The sequence below is a fragment of the Heterodontus francisci genome, chromosome 8 (assembly GCF_036365525.1).
Source record: "Heterodontus francisci isolate sHetFra1 chromosome 8, sHetFra1.hap1, whole genome shotgun sequence".
Lineage (NCBI taxonomy): Eukaryota > Metazoa > Chordata > Chondrichthyes > Heterodontiformes > Heterodontidae > Heterodontus > Heterodontus francisci.
In genome coordinates, this window is record NC_090378.1 from 51,538,692 (window position 1) to 51,554,203 (window position 15,512).

Genomic DNA, 15,512 nt, shown 5'->3' on the forward strand with positions numbered 1-15,512 from the left:
GTTTCATGCTGGTGGGCTGCCATGCACAATAGCCATTCTGCTTTGTTGCCCTTAGCCAAGAACTGATGCAATCTTGACTGATGGCCAGTTTTTTTATTTTGGGGGGGGGGGGGGGGGGGGGTGATGGGAGGAGAGCCAAGCTGTCTCAATTAATAATTTGAGATTTGTCAAGGGCGACTAGATTCAGATATACTTTAAGCACTTACTTATTGTAAATTGGAAGAAAGGGAGGAGAACTTTCGTAAAAAGGAACACAATGTATTAAATGAAAAACAGTGGCACATGTTACTTGTGCAATAGTTTAAAAATAGGTTGCAATCTGAAGCCAACCTCAAGATTACTTCTAAACAATGCAGACCTTCATGCCAATAAATTCATGAGTCTACTACAGTATAGGCCAATCTTAATGTCACCAGGTAGTTCTGATATCAACAGCAGATAATGAAGAGCTCCACTTTTGTTGACAATATACACTACCATGGATTTGTACATGGACACAGCAAGCAACTGGTGACTAGTATGAAGGTCACTAAGCCTGTGCTGAGGGCCTAAAAATAATCAATGGGCTTTACATGTGATACCCCACCAACCCTCAAGACTACATGTTACCTATAGCAGAGGTTACATTGGAGATTATAACCTGAATGACGACCAGATGATGGTTCTTAAGCATGCTCTCCCAATGCCTGGGCAGGAACCTCATCCAGGGTACCATGTGCAATTCTGGTCTGTTTTAAGAACAGCCTTCCATCTGCATCCTCAAAAATGGCAGTCATTAACAAAATTATAATCTGGCAACTTTTAGTTAACAGCAGGCAATCTTGCACCTTTACATAATGTAAACAATCTATGGGTATTATCCTAGTCTTAGTCAACTAATTAACAGTTATGCAAAAATGGGTGCTTATAAATACTTACCTTGGCTCCAAGTAAAACGACAAGTTTAACCAGAACACCAACCTGCTATCCTAGAGGTCTCCAGACAAGGTACTCCAATCTAGTTAGATCTGCAATTGCTGCAGTCATAATAGGTGATATGATCTTTTCAAGTTGACAGTGTAGTCGAGGGGCACATTACAAAAAAAACACCATTCAAAATTACTTTTAAGTATTGCAGTTTTTAATACCTGCTGTCTTAAGCAAGCCCATAAATAATTATACATGAATCTCTGCTCATTGGAATGTGCAATGCTTTAAATATAAATAGGATTTGAATTACCAATCCACGATTAGACACTAAAATTAAGCTAACTGAAACAAAATTATGTTTTTCCCCTCCTCTAAAATGCAATGGTTACAACCACTGCTGCAAGTGGAATGTCTCGTGCAGTACTTTACCAATACTTTTTTGTCACCAGAACTAAAGCGCTGTAAGGTTCTTCACTTTCAAAACAAAAATAGGTACACAACTGAAGATGTTTAAACCACACAAAACACTTCGGTAACTTAAAATCAACATTTCAAAATGTCAAGAACCTAAACAATGAAAAAGCATATTTATTAAGACAAGTTGATTACCAATAAATAAAACCAGAACAAATTTAACACATTGGTTATGCAACTTGTAAAGAACTTTACAACCTTCTACTTTTCAGCAAGATGGAATAGATAATGCAATAAATGGCCTACAATGTGCATAGAAATATCTCATACCATATAGCCAGGAAATTTACTGTTTTATGCTTTTGAATATTCTGAAAATTCAAGCAAAAAATCATTCAACCAAATCTGATGTCCAAGAATCTATCATGCCACATTTGAAAAGATTCTCTATTAACTCAGGAAAGTCTTTTCATTAACAGTGTTAAAAGAGCTGTGTAAGCTCATTAAAAATTTCTGGCTACACAGTTATCACAGTAGTAGGCAGGCATAATCTGCTTGACAAAAATATTTTAAACTAAAATACTAACAATTGAAGGTTAAAAAGGTTATCTTGCCCCCTTGTTCCCCCAATGTAATCAAAAAAGGTGGTTCACTTTTTCACTCTAGGATACATTTAAAAGCCTCAAACTTTTGAGCTCACTGAGCAGCTGTAGCTAAGGTAGCAACAGGCCAAAAATAGACAAAAAGAAAAACAGTGTTTCCATTTTCAGTAAGTTGTTTTTATTTGCTTAAAACCAAAAATCTCAATTAGTGGAGTGTATTTAGTTGCACACAAAATACATGTGCTTATGTTGGGCCATGTTAGAATCAAATGGCAGTATGTGGAAGGCAAGAAACTAGTTTTAAATGCTTATGGTCATTTTGCTGGTTGGGGGTGGCGGGGGGAGGCCGTAGGACAAGAAAGGCAGTAGAACACAATCTCATGGTAGCTCAACACTTAAACCTGATCCCTTCTTAGAGAGTTATCAATTCTCAGGTCGAGGTGCAAAACAAATCTTTAGTTCAGTGTAGTAGATTTTACTCAGATGACAGGAATGTTTAAAAAATGTTTTTGGGGGTGGGGAAACAATATTATAACCATGCTGCTAATGAATAAATTACCTGTTTGGTGTTTTGACATCAAAAGCTGTAGTGAAGTCCACACCCAATTAATTGTCAAGAAGAATAACATGGAAGTATAATCAGGGTGAAACATTTATAAAAGGAAGAAAAAGGTTCTCGTTTAAAAACCATGCTGCCACCGAGTCAGTCAAGGGGGCAGGCCAATTCTTACAAGCTTGGAGCACTGAGAGTCTTTTAAAACAGTATCAAAACAAAATCAGTGTCACAACCATTAACACAAAGTGCCTAGAAACATACCACCGCTAAAAGACTATTCAACTCACCACTGCTGCATCAATGTGTGTAATAGGCCACTTATAAATAAAATGGATCAATGTTCCATCAGTTTCGCACACAACTCTTGATTACTCCCACATTTGTGCACACTAAAAGTTTGAAATTTAAACATAATTACAGTAAGTGTTCAGTTACCAAAAAGTTTGTGGAATGGACATAAAAGAAAGCTGTAAATACTATGGTTTCTCAATTGAAAATATTGCACAAATACAGGTCTTCCTTTTCACTGATTTAAGACCAACGGTTCTTAACCATACCAGGGCAGCTATTGCAACTCGTGCCCCTCATGTTATATGGGGAAATATTTGAATTTAAATCTTACCTCTTATTTTGCAAACTATGCCAGACCATTAAAGCTAGAGCCTTTAAGCCATTTTGAGCAAATTTCCCCTCTAGCTATTAATTTATCGAAGCACAGTTTCCATTAGATTGGAAGACCTGCGTTAGCTAGTAGTACTCAAAAATTTGAGAACCTTGAATGCAAAATGTGAAGATTTTGAAAAATACATCCGTCTTTACTAGAACCTCTGAACACCACTGGAACTGCTAGATTCTCAAATGCAGTCTCTGTAATTATTCTTCATAATGAACAGAGGTGTATCCCATATCAATTTTTTTTGAGCACCATGCTAGTCTGGCTCGTAACAAGACATAAATTTCAAAAGACCTAAGGCCATGAGTTCCATTTGTAATGGAAAAGAACTGTGCAAAAAAGCTTAAATTCCTACTTTTTTGTGCCAGTGTCAAAGATTTTTTTTTAAAAAAAGGAAAACTCCAGGTCCACTTATAAGGTTTTTCTTAATTTCACAACTTGATTTTTTTTCATAACATTTGTAAAAGAGGCACGATTTTCATGAAAAAGTATCTGCAAACTTTATAAAAAGATAAAATAACAATTTGTATTGAAAAGTTGCATATCACTTGCACGTCATCATAATGAAGAGAGCTCACAGACGTCATCTCCTCAATATACTTGGCAAGTACCTTTTCATGGAGAATGCCCCTTCGAGCAATCCACTGCATTTTTGATATTGAATTTTTTTTTTAAAATGTTAGATACAACTGGAGTTTCTGATTAATTTAATATTCATTTACTAACATGCTAATGCTTCACTATTCCTCATCTTTGCAACTAGTGCCAACCAGATTAGATAAATTTCAATTGCGCCATGGCTTCAGTTGAGATGGTACAGGTTGACTACAAGCTGACCAACATAAGTAAACACTGTGCTGTATATGCTGCCATTTTGTTTAACATGTAAAAAGAAAAAGTATTGTGTGATTTGGATTTTGATCTCAATGCTTTATGGACAACTGCCAAATTGATACAGGACAATAACCCTTTTTCATTTCAGGTTGTAAAATTAATATTTTAAATTGAGTTCAATCATTATATCAAAACTTTATTAAACAATTCTATTTGTTCACTACTCATCTGCTGTGTGCTCTCCAGGCTTTTGAATAGAAAGTCATTTTTCTTTCAGGACAGTGGTCCACAGGCTCAGCATTGGCATTTATGTCTCTTATTCCGCATCAACATTGCTTGGAGGACTGTGGGAGATATTACTGTATTACAAACTCTGCCTTCAGCATGCATTTAGTACCACTACATATTTGAACTGAAGCCAAAACGATCCTTCAAAAAATCAAAGGAAGTAAACAAACATTTTAATCTTCTGCATAAGTTGTTTGTTATACTGGCACCTAGAGTTTTCCTATAAACAAAGCCCTGACCAAAATGTTAGTATCCCCTCAAATCATTGTTGGAAAAAACCAAGATGCAAAATATTAAACGCAACATACTGCAGTACAGAAACAGTATCCTTGAAGTAGGCCAAAAGACTAAATTTCATAATATAGATCTATATTTCTTCTATCACATCCCAACAAATCAAACTTTGGGGTACATGAACACTTAAATGATAAAACATCTTACTGCCTTATTCTTTAATCAAGGAAATTAAAGACCCAACATGCCAATCTTTGCAGAGGCGCTTCTGGTTAAATAAACATTGGCTAACGAGGCACAGGAAATGCTAACTATTCAGATAAAAATCTACAGGCAGGCACTCGCATCCCCTCACACACACACACACACGCACATATATATGCATCTGTATGTACATATGCATATATAAATTAAGCTACAGCAGATGTAAAGTTTAAGTGCACCTCAATTATTTTAAAAATTTGTTTCCCCAAATAATTTGTATACCAAAAGAAAGCAAGCACCCATTGTTCCTGAGAGTTCTGCTGCATGGGACATTTTTGTAACAACCAATTTGTGTGAAAACAGCGTTCCATGCATCGGATATAAAACAACTCTGATCAGCCATAATAAAGGTGTCAAAGAGAGGATACAGTTTCTTTAACATGCGAGCACATTTTACAATCTGTGCTCATGTGACAAAACTAATGGCCACTTCAAATATATGAGTCCATCTTTGTTTCAGGTACACAACATGTGGTCAGGGCTTTGTAGGTTTTTTTTTTAATAACAGCAGTTAAGTATTACATATATATAAGTTTTTAACAACTGCAGTCATGAGTTATCATCAGTGTTGTACTTAGTACATGATCGCATACAATCAGGGTTCTCCAAATCTCTGACTCTTTGGCTCAGTGGTAGAGATCAGGATTTTTTTTTCCATGGTATCTAGATATAGAAGACAAAACCTTCTCAGTTGGTCTCATACGAAGAAAGCAATGCAGCATCCACTGGTTCCATACACGAAGGGCATGTAAAGGATCGCATCAGCCAGTCATCTATACAGTCCAGGTGATAAATATGCATGCATGGAAGAAACCTAATTGGATCACCATAAACAAAGTCCATCATACATATAACACACCTGAAAAGGCAAAAAAAAATGCTTAGAAGTACACAGGCTAGTTTATTGCACACAAAAAAAGTTACTGTACAAATTCATCCAACAGTCCTTCACATGGTGCTTTCTAAGCATTCTGGATACAATTAGAAAAGTGAATTCTCAATATGAATATTACATTTAACATTTCACAACTGTCAAAAGGCAATAATTTATAATTTGCTGGTTTGAGCCACAGAAAGAAAACATGCTGATAGAGCCACAGGAAAATTTGCAAATCAAACATTAAAATTTAGAACACATCAGAAACACAAGTTAAAACGTTGAATATTGAAGACACAATCTAAGGAAAGACAACAGGGAAAAGGTAACAGTTTTGACACTGCAAGGGTTGAACATCAGCATTCTCAACAGGTTAATCAGAAGCACAGCACTGGTAAATGTTAAACAAAGACAGGGCAGCACAGTGGTTAGCTCCACAGCCTCACCGCTCCAGCAACCCGGGTTCGTTTCTGGGTACTGCCTGTGTGGAGTTTGCAAGTTTTCCCTGTGACTGCGTGGGTTTCCTCCCACATGCCAAAGACTTGTGGGTTGATAGGTAAATTGGCCATTGGAAATTGCCCCTAGTGTAGGTAGGTGGCATGAGAATTGAGGGAAGGTGGGGACGAGAGAGGGAAATGGGTGGTTGATGGCACGGACTCGTTGGGCCGGTTTCGGTGTTGTATCTCTCTATGACTCGGAGTACACCACCTGTGTTACTTGAAGGGAACAGAGAAAGGAAGGTGGGGAGGGCGTGTACCATCATTCTAACTTGTACCAAAAGTGGGGTACATGAGGTTAACTGTAGTGTCCATCTAATAGAAAGAGCAAAAACTGCTTGCCCCAGCAAGCTTGGTCTGACAAATTTTAGAAATTTTTAAAATGATGAAAATTCAAAACTCACTCTCTAATTTTCTTTTCTGATCCATCTCTTCCTGGGTCATAGACCCCTTTGGGCAGGTGCTGAATGAGCCCTATTCTTTGCGCTATTCTGATCTGTTCTTCTTCGGTAAGTTGAGTGGCTAACCGGGTCTGACTTGGAGTAGGATGGTACACAGGAACCTGCACCTGTTCCTAATAGATGGGAGCAGAAAGAGAAAAAAAAGACACATTGGAACAATGTAATAATGCTTCAATTAAGGTGTAGCAACAAACTCTAAGGTTTTAAATACAGAACATAAAAAGTAGTTACTGTATTCACACTACCATAGTAGTATACTTCGAAGCTTACCATACAAAAGGATAGGAGGCAGCTAGGAGGATGCATGTGTGATGTGGGCAAGATGGTCAATATCACCACCATATTCCCATAATCATGGAACTATTCATTGCCAGCTAACTCAGCTTGCAGTTCAGCAATGAATTAATATGACTCAAACTATGGATGCACAGGAAGCCTCGAGACTTCAGTTAAGTACTTTGGAAATTATTATATACAATAATTACCAAAACATGAAACAAAATATCAATCTATTCCAAAATAATTAAGATTTGCTCAATAAAGGCCATGTTCATGATACCACTTAACTTTGAAAAGTCTTTGACAAAATTAATTTTTAATATGTTGATCAAGTGCATCACTTCTGCACGATAATAGTTTTTTTCTACCATATAAAGGTTTGCTCAACAGTTTCATGCAGCAGCTATCCCTTTAAAAAGGGAGTTAAGTTTATTGATTTTTCACTTATTATGTTAGTCTTCTGTTAAGAAAATTTCAGTCAATGACTTTGATTCAAAAATTATATACAGGTTTGATTTGTTTGGAGTATTGCCCAGCAAACTAAGTAGCAACTAAAATTCACGGTTAGAGGAAAATAGTTTCACATTAAGAAAATGCTGAGCAGAAATCTCTACTTGCAGGATGACGTGACAGATAAAAATAGCTCAGCCAGGTTTGCTATACAGGAGAAAATTCTGGATCTGACTGTTCTGTTCTGACTTGCTGAATACTGAATTGCAAGAGGCTGAGTTGACAAGTGAATGACTATTCCGTATGAACAATGCAAGAGCAATGACTAAGTAACTAAAGCCTGTAACCTCCATTAATTACTATAATGTGTCACAAGTTAACTTGAAGAGCAACAGTAGCGTGTGTCGTTACTGCAAAGTGGCATACTACTTAGTGGACTCCTAAGGCTGCAAATTCCATGCTAATAGATTGGACTAACAGTTCATGTAGTGCTGAGAGTATAGCAGGCTTGGCACTCGATTATTTCAGGGGTAATGCTGTCCTTCCCAGGGGCCTTTCCACTGGCTAGAGAATCAATGGCATCACTGAGTTCCGATTTTGTTGGCTGTATGTCCAGCTCATCCATGACTGGTAGAGGCTGGGCTGCATAGAGAGCAGTCTCAGTGACAGCATTCTCCCTGGAGTACAGTTCTAGGTAGTGCTCAACCCAGCAGTCCATTTGTTTGCATTGGTCAGTGATTATGTCCCCTGATTTAGATTTGAGGGGGGCGATCTTCTTGATGGTTGATTAATGCCATCATACATTCCTCTGATGTTTCCAGTGTCTGAGGCCAGCTGAATATGACTGCACAGGTGTTGCCAGTAGTCGTTTGTGCAGCACCTGGCTGTTCTTTGTGCAGTGCTTCTGGCTGCTTTAAGTGCTACGGATGTTAACTCGCTGGGGGCTTTCTTGTAGTTCAACTGTGCAATGCGCTTAGCGGCTATGACAGGTTCCAGCTCTTCATTATGAGATTGAAACCAGTCTGCATTTCTCTTCGCACTTTTGCCGTAGGTGGTCAAAGCTGACTCAGATGGCGTCTCTGATGTGGGTCCAATTGGTCTCAGCATCCCCTGTGGGAGTGTTTTGAAGGGCTGTTACAAGTGAATTTAGAAATTTTTGTAACAGCTGTGGGTGAGAAATTCTGCTCGTGTTGATGCACGGGTGGCCCTTCTGCTTGGAATGATGCAACTTCTTTGCTGCACACCAGGGAGTGGTCGGTGTCGCAGTCCGCACTGTGGAAGCTGCGTGTGATTTGAACACTGTTTAAGGCGGCTCGCCTTGTGACAATGAGGTCTAGCTGGTGCCAACGACGTGATCTTGGGTGCCTCCATGAAACCTGGTGACAGGGTTTAGTGTGAAAGAATGAGTTGGTGATGCAGAGGTTATGATAGGTACACAACTCAAGCAGGCTCTGCCTGTTCTCATTCATGCCTGTGCTGGGACGAGGGAGCAGTACCTCAAGACTTGCGCGATGCCAATATCATCACCCTCTATAAAAACAAAGGTGACCACGGTGACTGCAACAACTACCGTGGAATCTCCCTGCTCAGCATAGTGGGGAAAGTCTTTGCTCGAGTCGCTCTAAACAGGCTCCAGAAGCTGGCCGAGCGCGTCTACCCTGAGGCACAGTGTGGCTTTCGTGCAGAGAGATCGACCGTTGACATGCTGTTCTCCCTTAGTCAGATACAGGAGAAATGCCGCGAACAACAGATGCCCCTCTACATTGCTTGCATTGATCTCACCAAAGCCTTTGACCTCGTCAGCAGACGTGGTCTCTTCAGACTACTAGAAAAGATTGGATGTCCACCAAAGCTACTAAGTATCATCACCTCATTCCATGACGATATGAAAGGCACAATTCAACATGGTGGCTCCTCATCAGACCCCTTTCCTATCCTGAGTGGCGTGAAACAGGGCTGTGTTCGCGCACCCACACTTTTGGGAATTTTCTTCTCCCTGCTGCTTTCACATGCGTTCAAGTCCTCTGAAGGAATTTTCCTCCACACAAGATCAGGGGGCAGGCTGTTCAACCTTGCCCGCCTAAGAGCGAAGTCCAAAGTACGGAAAGTCCTCATCAGGGAACTCCTCTTTGCTGACGATGCTGCTTTAACATCTCACACTGAAGAGTGTCTGCAGAGTCTCATCGACAGGTTTGCAGCTGCCGGCAATGAATTTGGCCTAACCATCAGCCTCAAGAAAACGAACATCATGGGCCAGGACGTCAGAAATGCTCCATCCATCAATATTGGCGACCACGCTCTGGAAGTAGTTCAAGAGTTCACCTACCTAGGCTCAACTATCACCAGTAACCTGTCTCTAGATGCAGAAATTAACAAGCACATGGGAAAGGCTTCCATTGCTATGTCCAGACTGGCCAAGAGAGAGTGTGGGAAAATGGCGCACTGACACAGAACACAAAAGTCCGAGTGTATCAAGCCTGTGTCCTCAGTACCTTGCTCTATGGCAGCGAGGCCTGGACAACGTATGTCAGCCAAGAGAGACGTCTCAATTCATTCCATCTTCGCTGCCTCCGGAGAATACTTGGCATCAGGTGGCAGGACCAGATCTCCAACACAGAAGTCCTCGAGGCGGCCAACATCCCCAGCTTATACACACTACTGAGTCAGCGGCGCTTGAGATGCCTTGGCCATGTAGGCGCATGTAAGATGGCAGGATCCCCAAGGACACATTGTACAGCGAGCTCGCCACTGGTATCAGACCCACCGGCCATCCATGTCTCCGCTTTTAAGACGTCTGCAAACGCGACATGAAATCCTGTGACATTGATCACAAGTCGTGGGAGTCAGTTGCCAGTGTTCGCCAGAGCTGGCGGGCAGCCATAAAGGCGGGGCTAAAGTGTGGCGAGTCGAAGAGACTTAGCAGCTGGCAGGAAAAAAGACAGAGGTGCAAGGGGAGAGCCAACTGTGTAACAGCCCCCACAAACAAACTTTTCTGCAGCACCTGTGTAAGAGCCTGTCAATCTAGAATTGGCCTTTATAGCCACTCCAGGCGCTGCTCCACAAACCACTAACCACCTCCAGGTGCTTACCCATTGTCTCTCGAGATAAGGAGGCCAAAGAAGAGGAGATTGGACATATAAAAAAAGGAAGACACCTGCCCACCACTGGCCAAGAAAAGCAGAACGACATTTAAAAGTAAAATAATTTATGCACTTGTAATGTGCCATATAAGTAACAGATTCAGCAAGCAACTCTTCAATTTGTTGCTAACTTTAAAAAAATAACTTTATTACTGATCTTTTAACGATGATTGGACCCAAAAATCTGAATATATTAACACTCAATAAATCATATAATTTGAAATACAGCACATGATCTGAAGAGCAATAGGAACCCACTGAAAAAAAAGAAAATATATGAATCAAAAACAAAAATCACAATAGGTTAGTCAATACTGGAGAGAAAAGGGCTATATTTTTGATGGGATCCTTTAGAACTGTGACTTCAATAAAAGGGTCCCATTCAAAACCTGTCTTTTATCCTGACTGAATTACTGTCTATTTGTAACATTTGTTTTGCTTTTAACCTACTGAATTGTTTGTGAGCTGCAGATGAATTTAACTTCAAGGAAATCAAAATTGGCTCCACTATGCACAATTCAGGACTACAGCTTTCAAACCATGGCATCATCCAAAAAAAAACTGAACATTTAATGGAGGCAATCTTCAAAATTAAGCATCTGATTCTGTTTATTTAATAATCGGCCTGGAGTTGCTGCTAGGTTGCGCTGTTTTGTCCAGCGCAATTAATGTGAAATCAACTAAACCAGTGCAAAAGATCGAGGAATTTCAAGTGCAAATTACATCCAATGCAAACGGAGTTGTGCCATTTTAAAAAACATGCCCCCAGATCAAGATGATTAGTCGTCCTAAGTTTCCACTAACTGTGCCCATTTGTAGGGCTTTGAGGTGAACCTTGTATTTAAGCTTTTTCTGTTTTTCTTTTTAGACACAGGATCTATATGCCAAAAGAATGTTTTAAAAGATTTTGAACGTCATTTTTGTTTTCATTGCCCAAGAAGCTGACTATTGTACACCAATGTAATTAGCAAATGGTTTTGCAGTATTTTAAAAATAATTTTTAGTGATTTAAAATCAGGTTGCTAGCAGGTGGGCTTGACACCGATTAAAAATGCTTATCTTGCAATAAACCTATTTTCAGCTGTACTAATCAAACTGCACCAAATTACCACTCAAATATAATGAAGGATCTTTTTTTAAAAAGCAAAACAAAAAATTGCATTCTAAAACACTGCCGATTGCACTGGTACACAGATTTTACATTTGGTGATATTCAATCGAGTTTGAGCAGAAACCTTTAGGATAAAATAAACTTCTCAAAACGACTACAATTTTGTGCAATTTGCATCCATAGCAGAAACTCTACCCCATCACATCAGGTTTGCATTTTTAAAAATGGTTTTGTAATCTTTACTTTGAAGTGGTTTAAGTTTTCACCAAATTTTTTTTTAAAAAAGGTATTTTGTTTCCGCCTCCAGCTTAGTTCCCTCCTGATCACTAAACTAGGTCCAACAGCATTGAGAGCATATGATCTGAATACTCCATCAGCACAGTTGTTTATAGTAGTTATATTCTCTTGCTTTTGTGAATACCTGGCCTCCATTTTGCATTACTTTTTCTGAAGTACAGTAAATATGGATTATTAGTTGAAAGCACCATCATCCAAGTCAAGAGGTTGAGAGTTCGTGCCCCATTCAAGGAAGGATTTGAAAATAAGGGTGAGAATTTTAAAATCAAGGCACTGCTTAACCAGGAGCCGGTATAGGTCAGCAAGCAGAGATGATGTGTGAAGTGGATTTGGTGCAAGTTAGGACATGGACAGCAAAGTTTTGGAAGACCTCAAGTTTATGGAGGGCAAAATGCAGGAAGCTGGCCAGGAGACCATTGGAAGAGTCAGGTCTAGAGGTATCAAAGGCATGGAGGAGGGTTTCAGTAGCAGATGAGCTGAGGCAGGGACAGAGTTGGGCAATGTTAGAGGTGGAACTAGGCAGCCTTAAGTGATGGCCAGGATATGTGGTTGGAAGCTCATCTTGAGGTCAAGAATGGCACCAAGGTTGTGAACTGTCTTGTTAAGCCTCCATTTCCAGGGAAAAGGATGGAATCGGGGGCTAAGGAGCGAAGTCTGCGGCAGTGACCAAACACAATTGTGGAATTCTCTAAATCATTAAATATATTCAAGAAGAAGGAGATATACATTTCTTAATGCCAAAGGGATCAAGGGATATGGGGGGGGGGGGGGAAAGCAGGAACAAGGTACTGAATGAGACGGTCAGCCATGATCTTTTTTAAATGGCGGAGCAGGCCCGAAGGGCCAAATGGCCTACTCCTGCTCCTATTTTCTATGTTCCTATGTGTCAATGGCTTGTTTTCCCAGTATTTAATTGGAGAAAGGCTTTGCTCATGCAGTAGTGCATGTTGGACAAGCAGTTCTCGTCAACTAGTTATTAAAAGAGTAGCTCAACATTGGAGATCCTACAGATCCAACACTAAAGTCGGTCCCATCTGACTTGTCAGGGCAATGTTAGAAAACCTATTATTGAGAAAAGTTCAGAATTTCCTGACCAAATTTCCTTCCTCAACCACCACTGCAAAAAATAAAGTTACTAGGTCATTCATCTCATTTGCTAATTATGGGCCTTGCTGTGCAAAAATAGCTGCCACATTTGACCAACAATATTAACTGTACTTCAAAGCAATTCACTGTACATGAAGTGCTTTGGCATTGAGGCAAGAAAGATCTACATAAATACAAGTTACTTTGTTTATCTCACTCTTCACCTATCCTCCATTACAGCACAATTACTGCCTCAGAATATAGTTGGGGACATGCAAAAAATTACAGACCATAACATTTTCAGTGGAATGATTAATTGCTTAGATAAGGTCACTGAGAAAATACAGTGAACCACTGCAATCATTAGACATTCACAATTAGTTTATGTAACTTCCTGATCATTTAAAAACATATAATGCAATTAATGTAGAAGAGCAGCCTTAGCACTTCACTGAAACGTAATCAAGAAAATGGACAGTGAATCAAAGAAACAAAAAGGGTTACAGAGATAGAGAGGGGAGAAGCCCTGGAGTAATATAAAACACAAGGATGAGAATTTTAAATTAGGGTTGTTAGGGGCAGGGGGGGGAAACCTAGAGTTAATGTAGGTAAGCAAGCATAGTGTTAATGGATGAGCAGACCATGCTGCAGGATAGAACAGGGGCAACAGAGTTTTGGATGAGTTGGCATTTGAGAGACTGGAGGCTGGGACGTCAGTCAGGACAGCATTGCAATAGTTTGGGCACAAGGTGACAAAGGCATGATGAGAGCTAGAGCAGCAGCAGGGGTAAGGCAGGGACGGGGCTAGGTGATGTTATGGAGGTATATCCAGGCTTGGGCTGATAAGTGGCAAGTAACATTCGTGCCATACAAGTGCCAGGCAATGACCATCTCCAACAAAACAGAATCTAACCATCTCCCCTTGACATTCAATGAGATTACCATCGCTGAATCCCCCACTATCAACATCCTAGGGACTACCATTGACCAGAAACTGAACTGGAGTAGCCACAGTATTTATATGGCTACAAGAGCAGGTCAGAGGCTAGGAATCCTGAGGCGAGTAACTCACCTCCTGACTCCCCAAAGCCTGTCCACCATCTACAAGACACAAGTCAGGAGTGTGATGGAATACGCTCCACTTGCCTGGATGGGTGCAGCTCTAACAACACTCAAGAAGCTAGTCACCATCCAGGACAAAGCAGCCCGCTTGATTGCCACCTCATCTACAAACATTCATTCCCTCCACCACCGACGCACAGTGGCAGCAGTGTGTACCATCTACAAGATGCACTGCAGCAATGCACCAAGGCTCCTTAGACAGCACCTTCTAAACCCATGACCTCTACCAACTAGAAGGACAAAAGCAGCAAACGCATGGGAACACCACCATCTGCAAGTTCCCCTCCAAGTCACACACCATCCTGACTTGGAACTATATTGCCGTTCCTTCACTGTCGCTGGGTCAAAATCCTGGAACTCCCTTCCCAACAGCACTGTGGGTACACCTACCCCAAATGGACTGCAGCGGTTCAAGAAGACAGCTCACCACCACCTTCTCGAGGGCAATTAGGGATGGGCAATAAAGGCTGGCCTGGCCAGCGACGCCCACACCCCATGAATGAATTAAAAAAAGGTATGTTAGGCGATGCAACAGTGTGTCAGGCAGTGATGGAGGAACCTCGGCCCTTGACTTAGTGTGGATGGGGAAACTGACCATAGCACCATGATGCAGGATGCCATTCGGGGGGGGGGGGGGGGGGGGGGAAGTGAAAAGGAATGCAGTAGTAATAGAGGACAGGATAGTCCAGGGGTGGGGTGGGGTGGGGGTCGATACTGTTCTCTGCAACCACAACTGGGAACTGGGAGTTCTGAAGTTTGTGTTGCCTGTGCCTGGAGCCAGGGTTAAAAAGGCATCTCCTCGCAGCTGGAGACAAACTTAGAGCGAGGAGGATGGGGTGGGGGAAATTCAGTTGCTGTGGTCCACATAAGAACCAAATGACATAGCAGATCATTCCTAGCTCTGCTTAAGAAAAAATAAAATGTTTGAGGAATTAGGGTCCAAATTAAAATGCAGAACTTCAAAAAGGTAATGATCTCTAGATTTTTACCTGAGGCGCATGCCAACTGGCATAGGGTCAAGCAGATGAGAGAATTAAACACATGGCTCAAAGAGTGGTGTGGGAAGAAGCGGTTTCAATTCATGGGGCATTGGCACCTGTACTGGGGAAAGAGGGAGCTGTTCCGTTGGGATGAGTTTCACTTAGGCCAAACTGAGCTCAGTGTCCTGGCGAATCGCAGAACTAGGGCTGTGGATAGGGTATTAAACTAAGAAAGGTGGATGGGGGTGGGGGGTAAAGACCAGGTGGTGAAGAGAGATTTAGAAATCTAAAAAAAGTCGAGGCAACAGAGCAGTGTAGTGCTTTAGGTAAAGGCAAGCAGAGTGGGACATGAATGAATAAAAAAAAGAGTTTAACGTAAATAGTGCATCAGCGAATAAGGCCCAAAGAATGGTATAAAAAGGCTCTTTATCTGAGTGC

General features: G+C 40.9%; 1 protein-coding gene across 3 annotated transcripts in view; it reads right to left on the reverse strand.

Moving 5' to 3' along the window:
- Positions 1–1,479: 1,479 nt before the first annotated feature.
- rnf11b (ring finger protein 11b) overlaps positions 1,480–15,512 on the reverse strand; it is a 57,827-nt gene continuing 43,794 nt past the window's right edge. For all 3 annotated transcript variants that reach the window (XM_068037152.1, XM_068037151.1, XM_068037153.1), the window contains 2 exons: positions 6,553–6,722; positions 1,480–5,633 (listed from right to left, as the gene is read on the reverse strand). In XM_068037152.1, the coding sequence (XP_067893253.1) occupies positions 5,462–5,633; positions 6,553–6,722 (342 nt within the window). In that variant the 3' untranslated portion in view covers positions 1,480–5,461. The remainder of the gene's footprint in view (positions 5,634–6,552; positions 6,723–15,512) is intronic.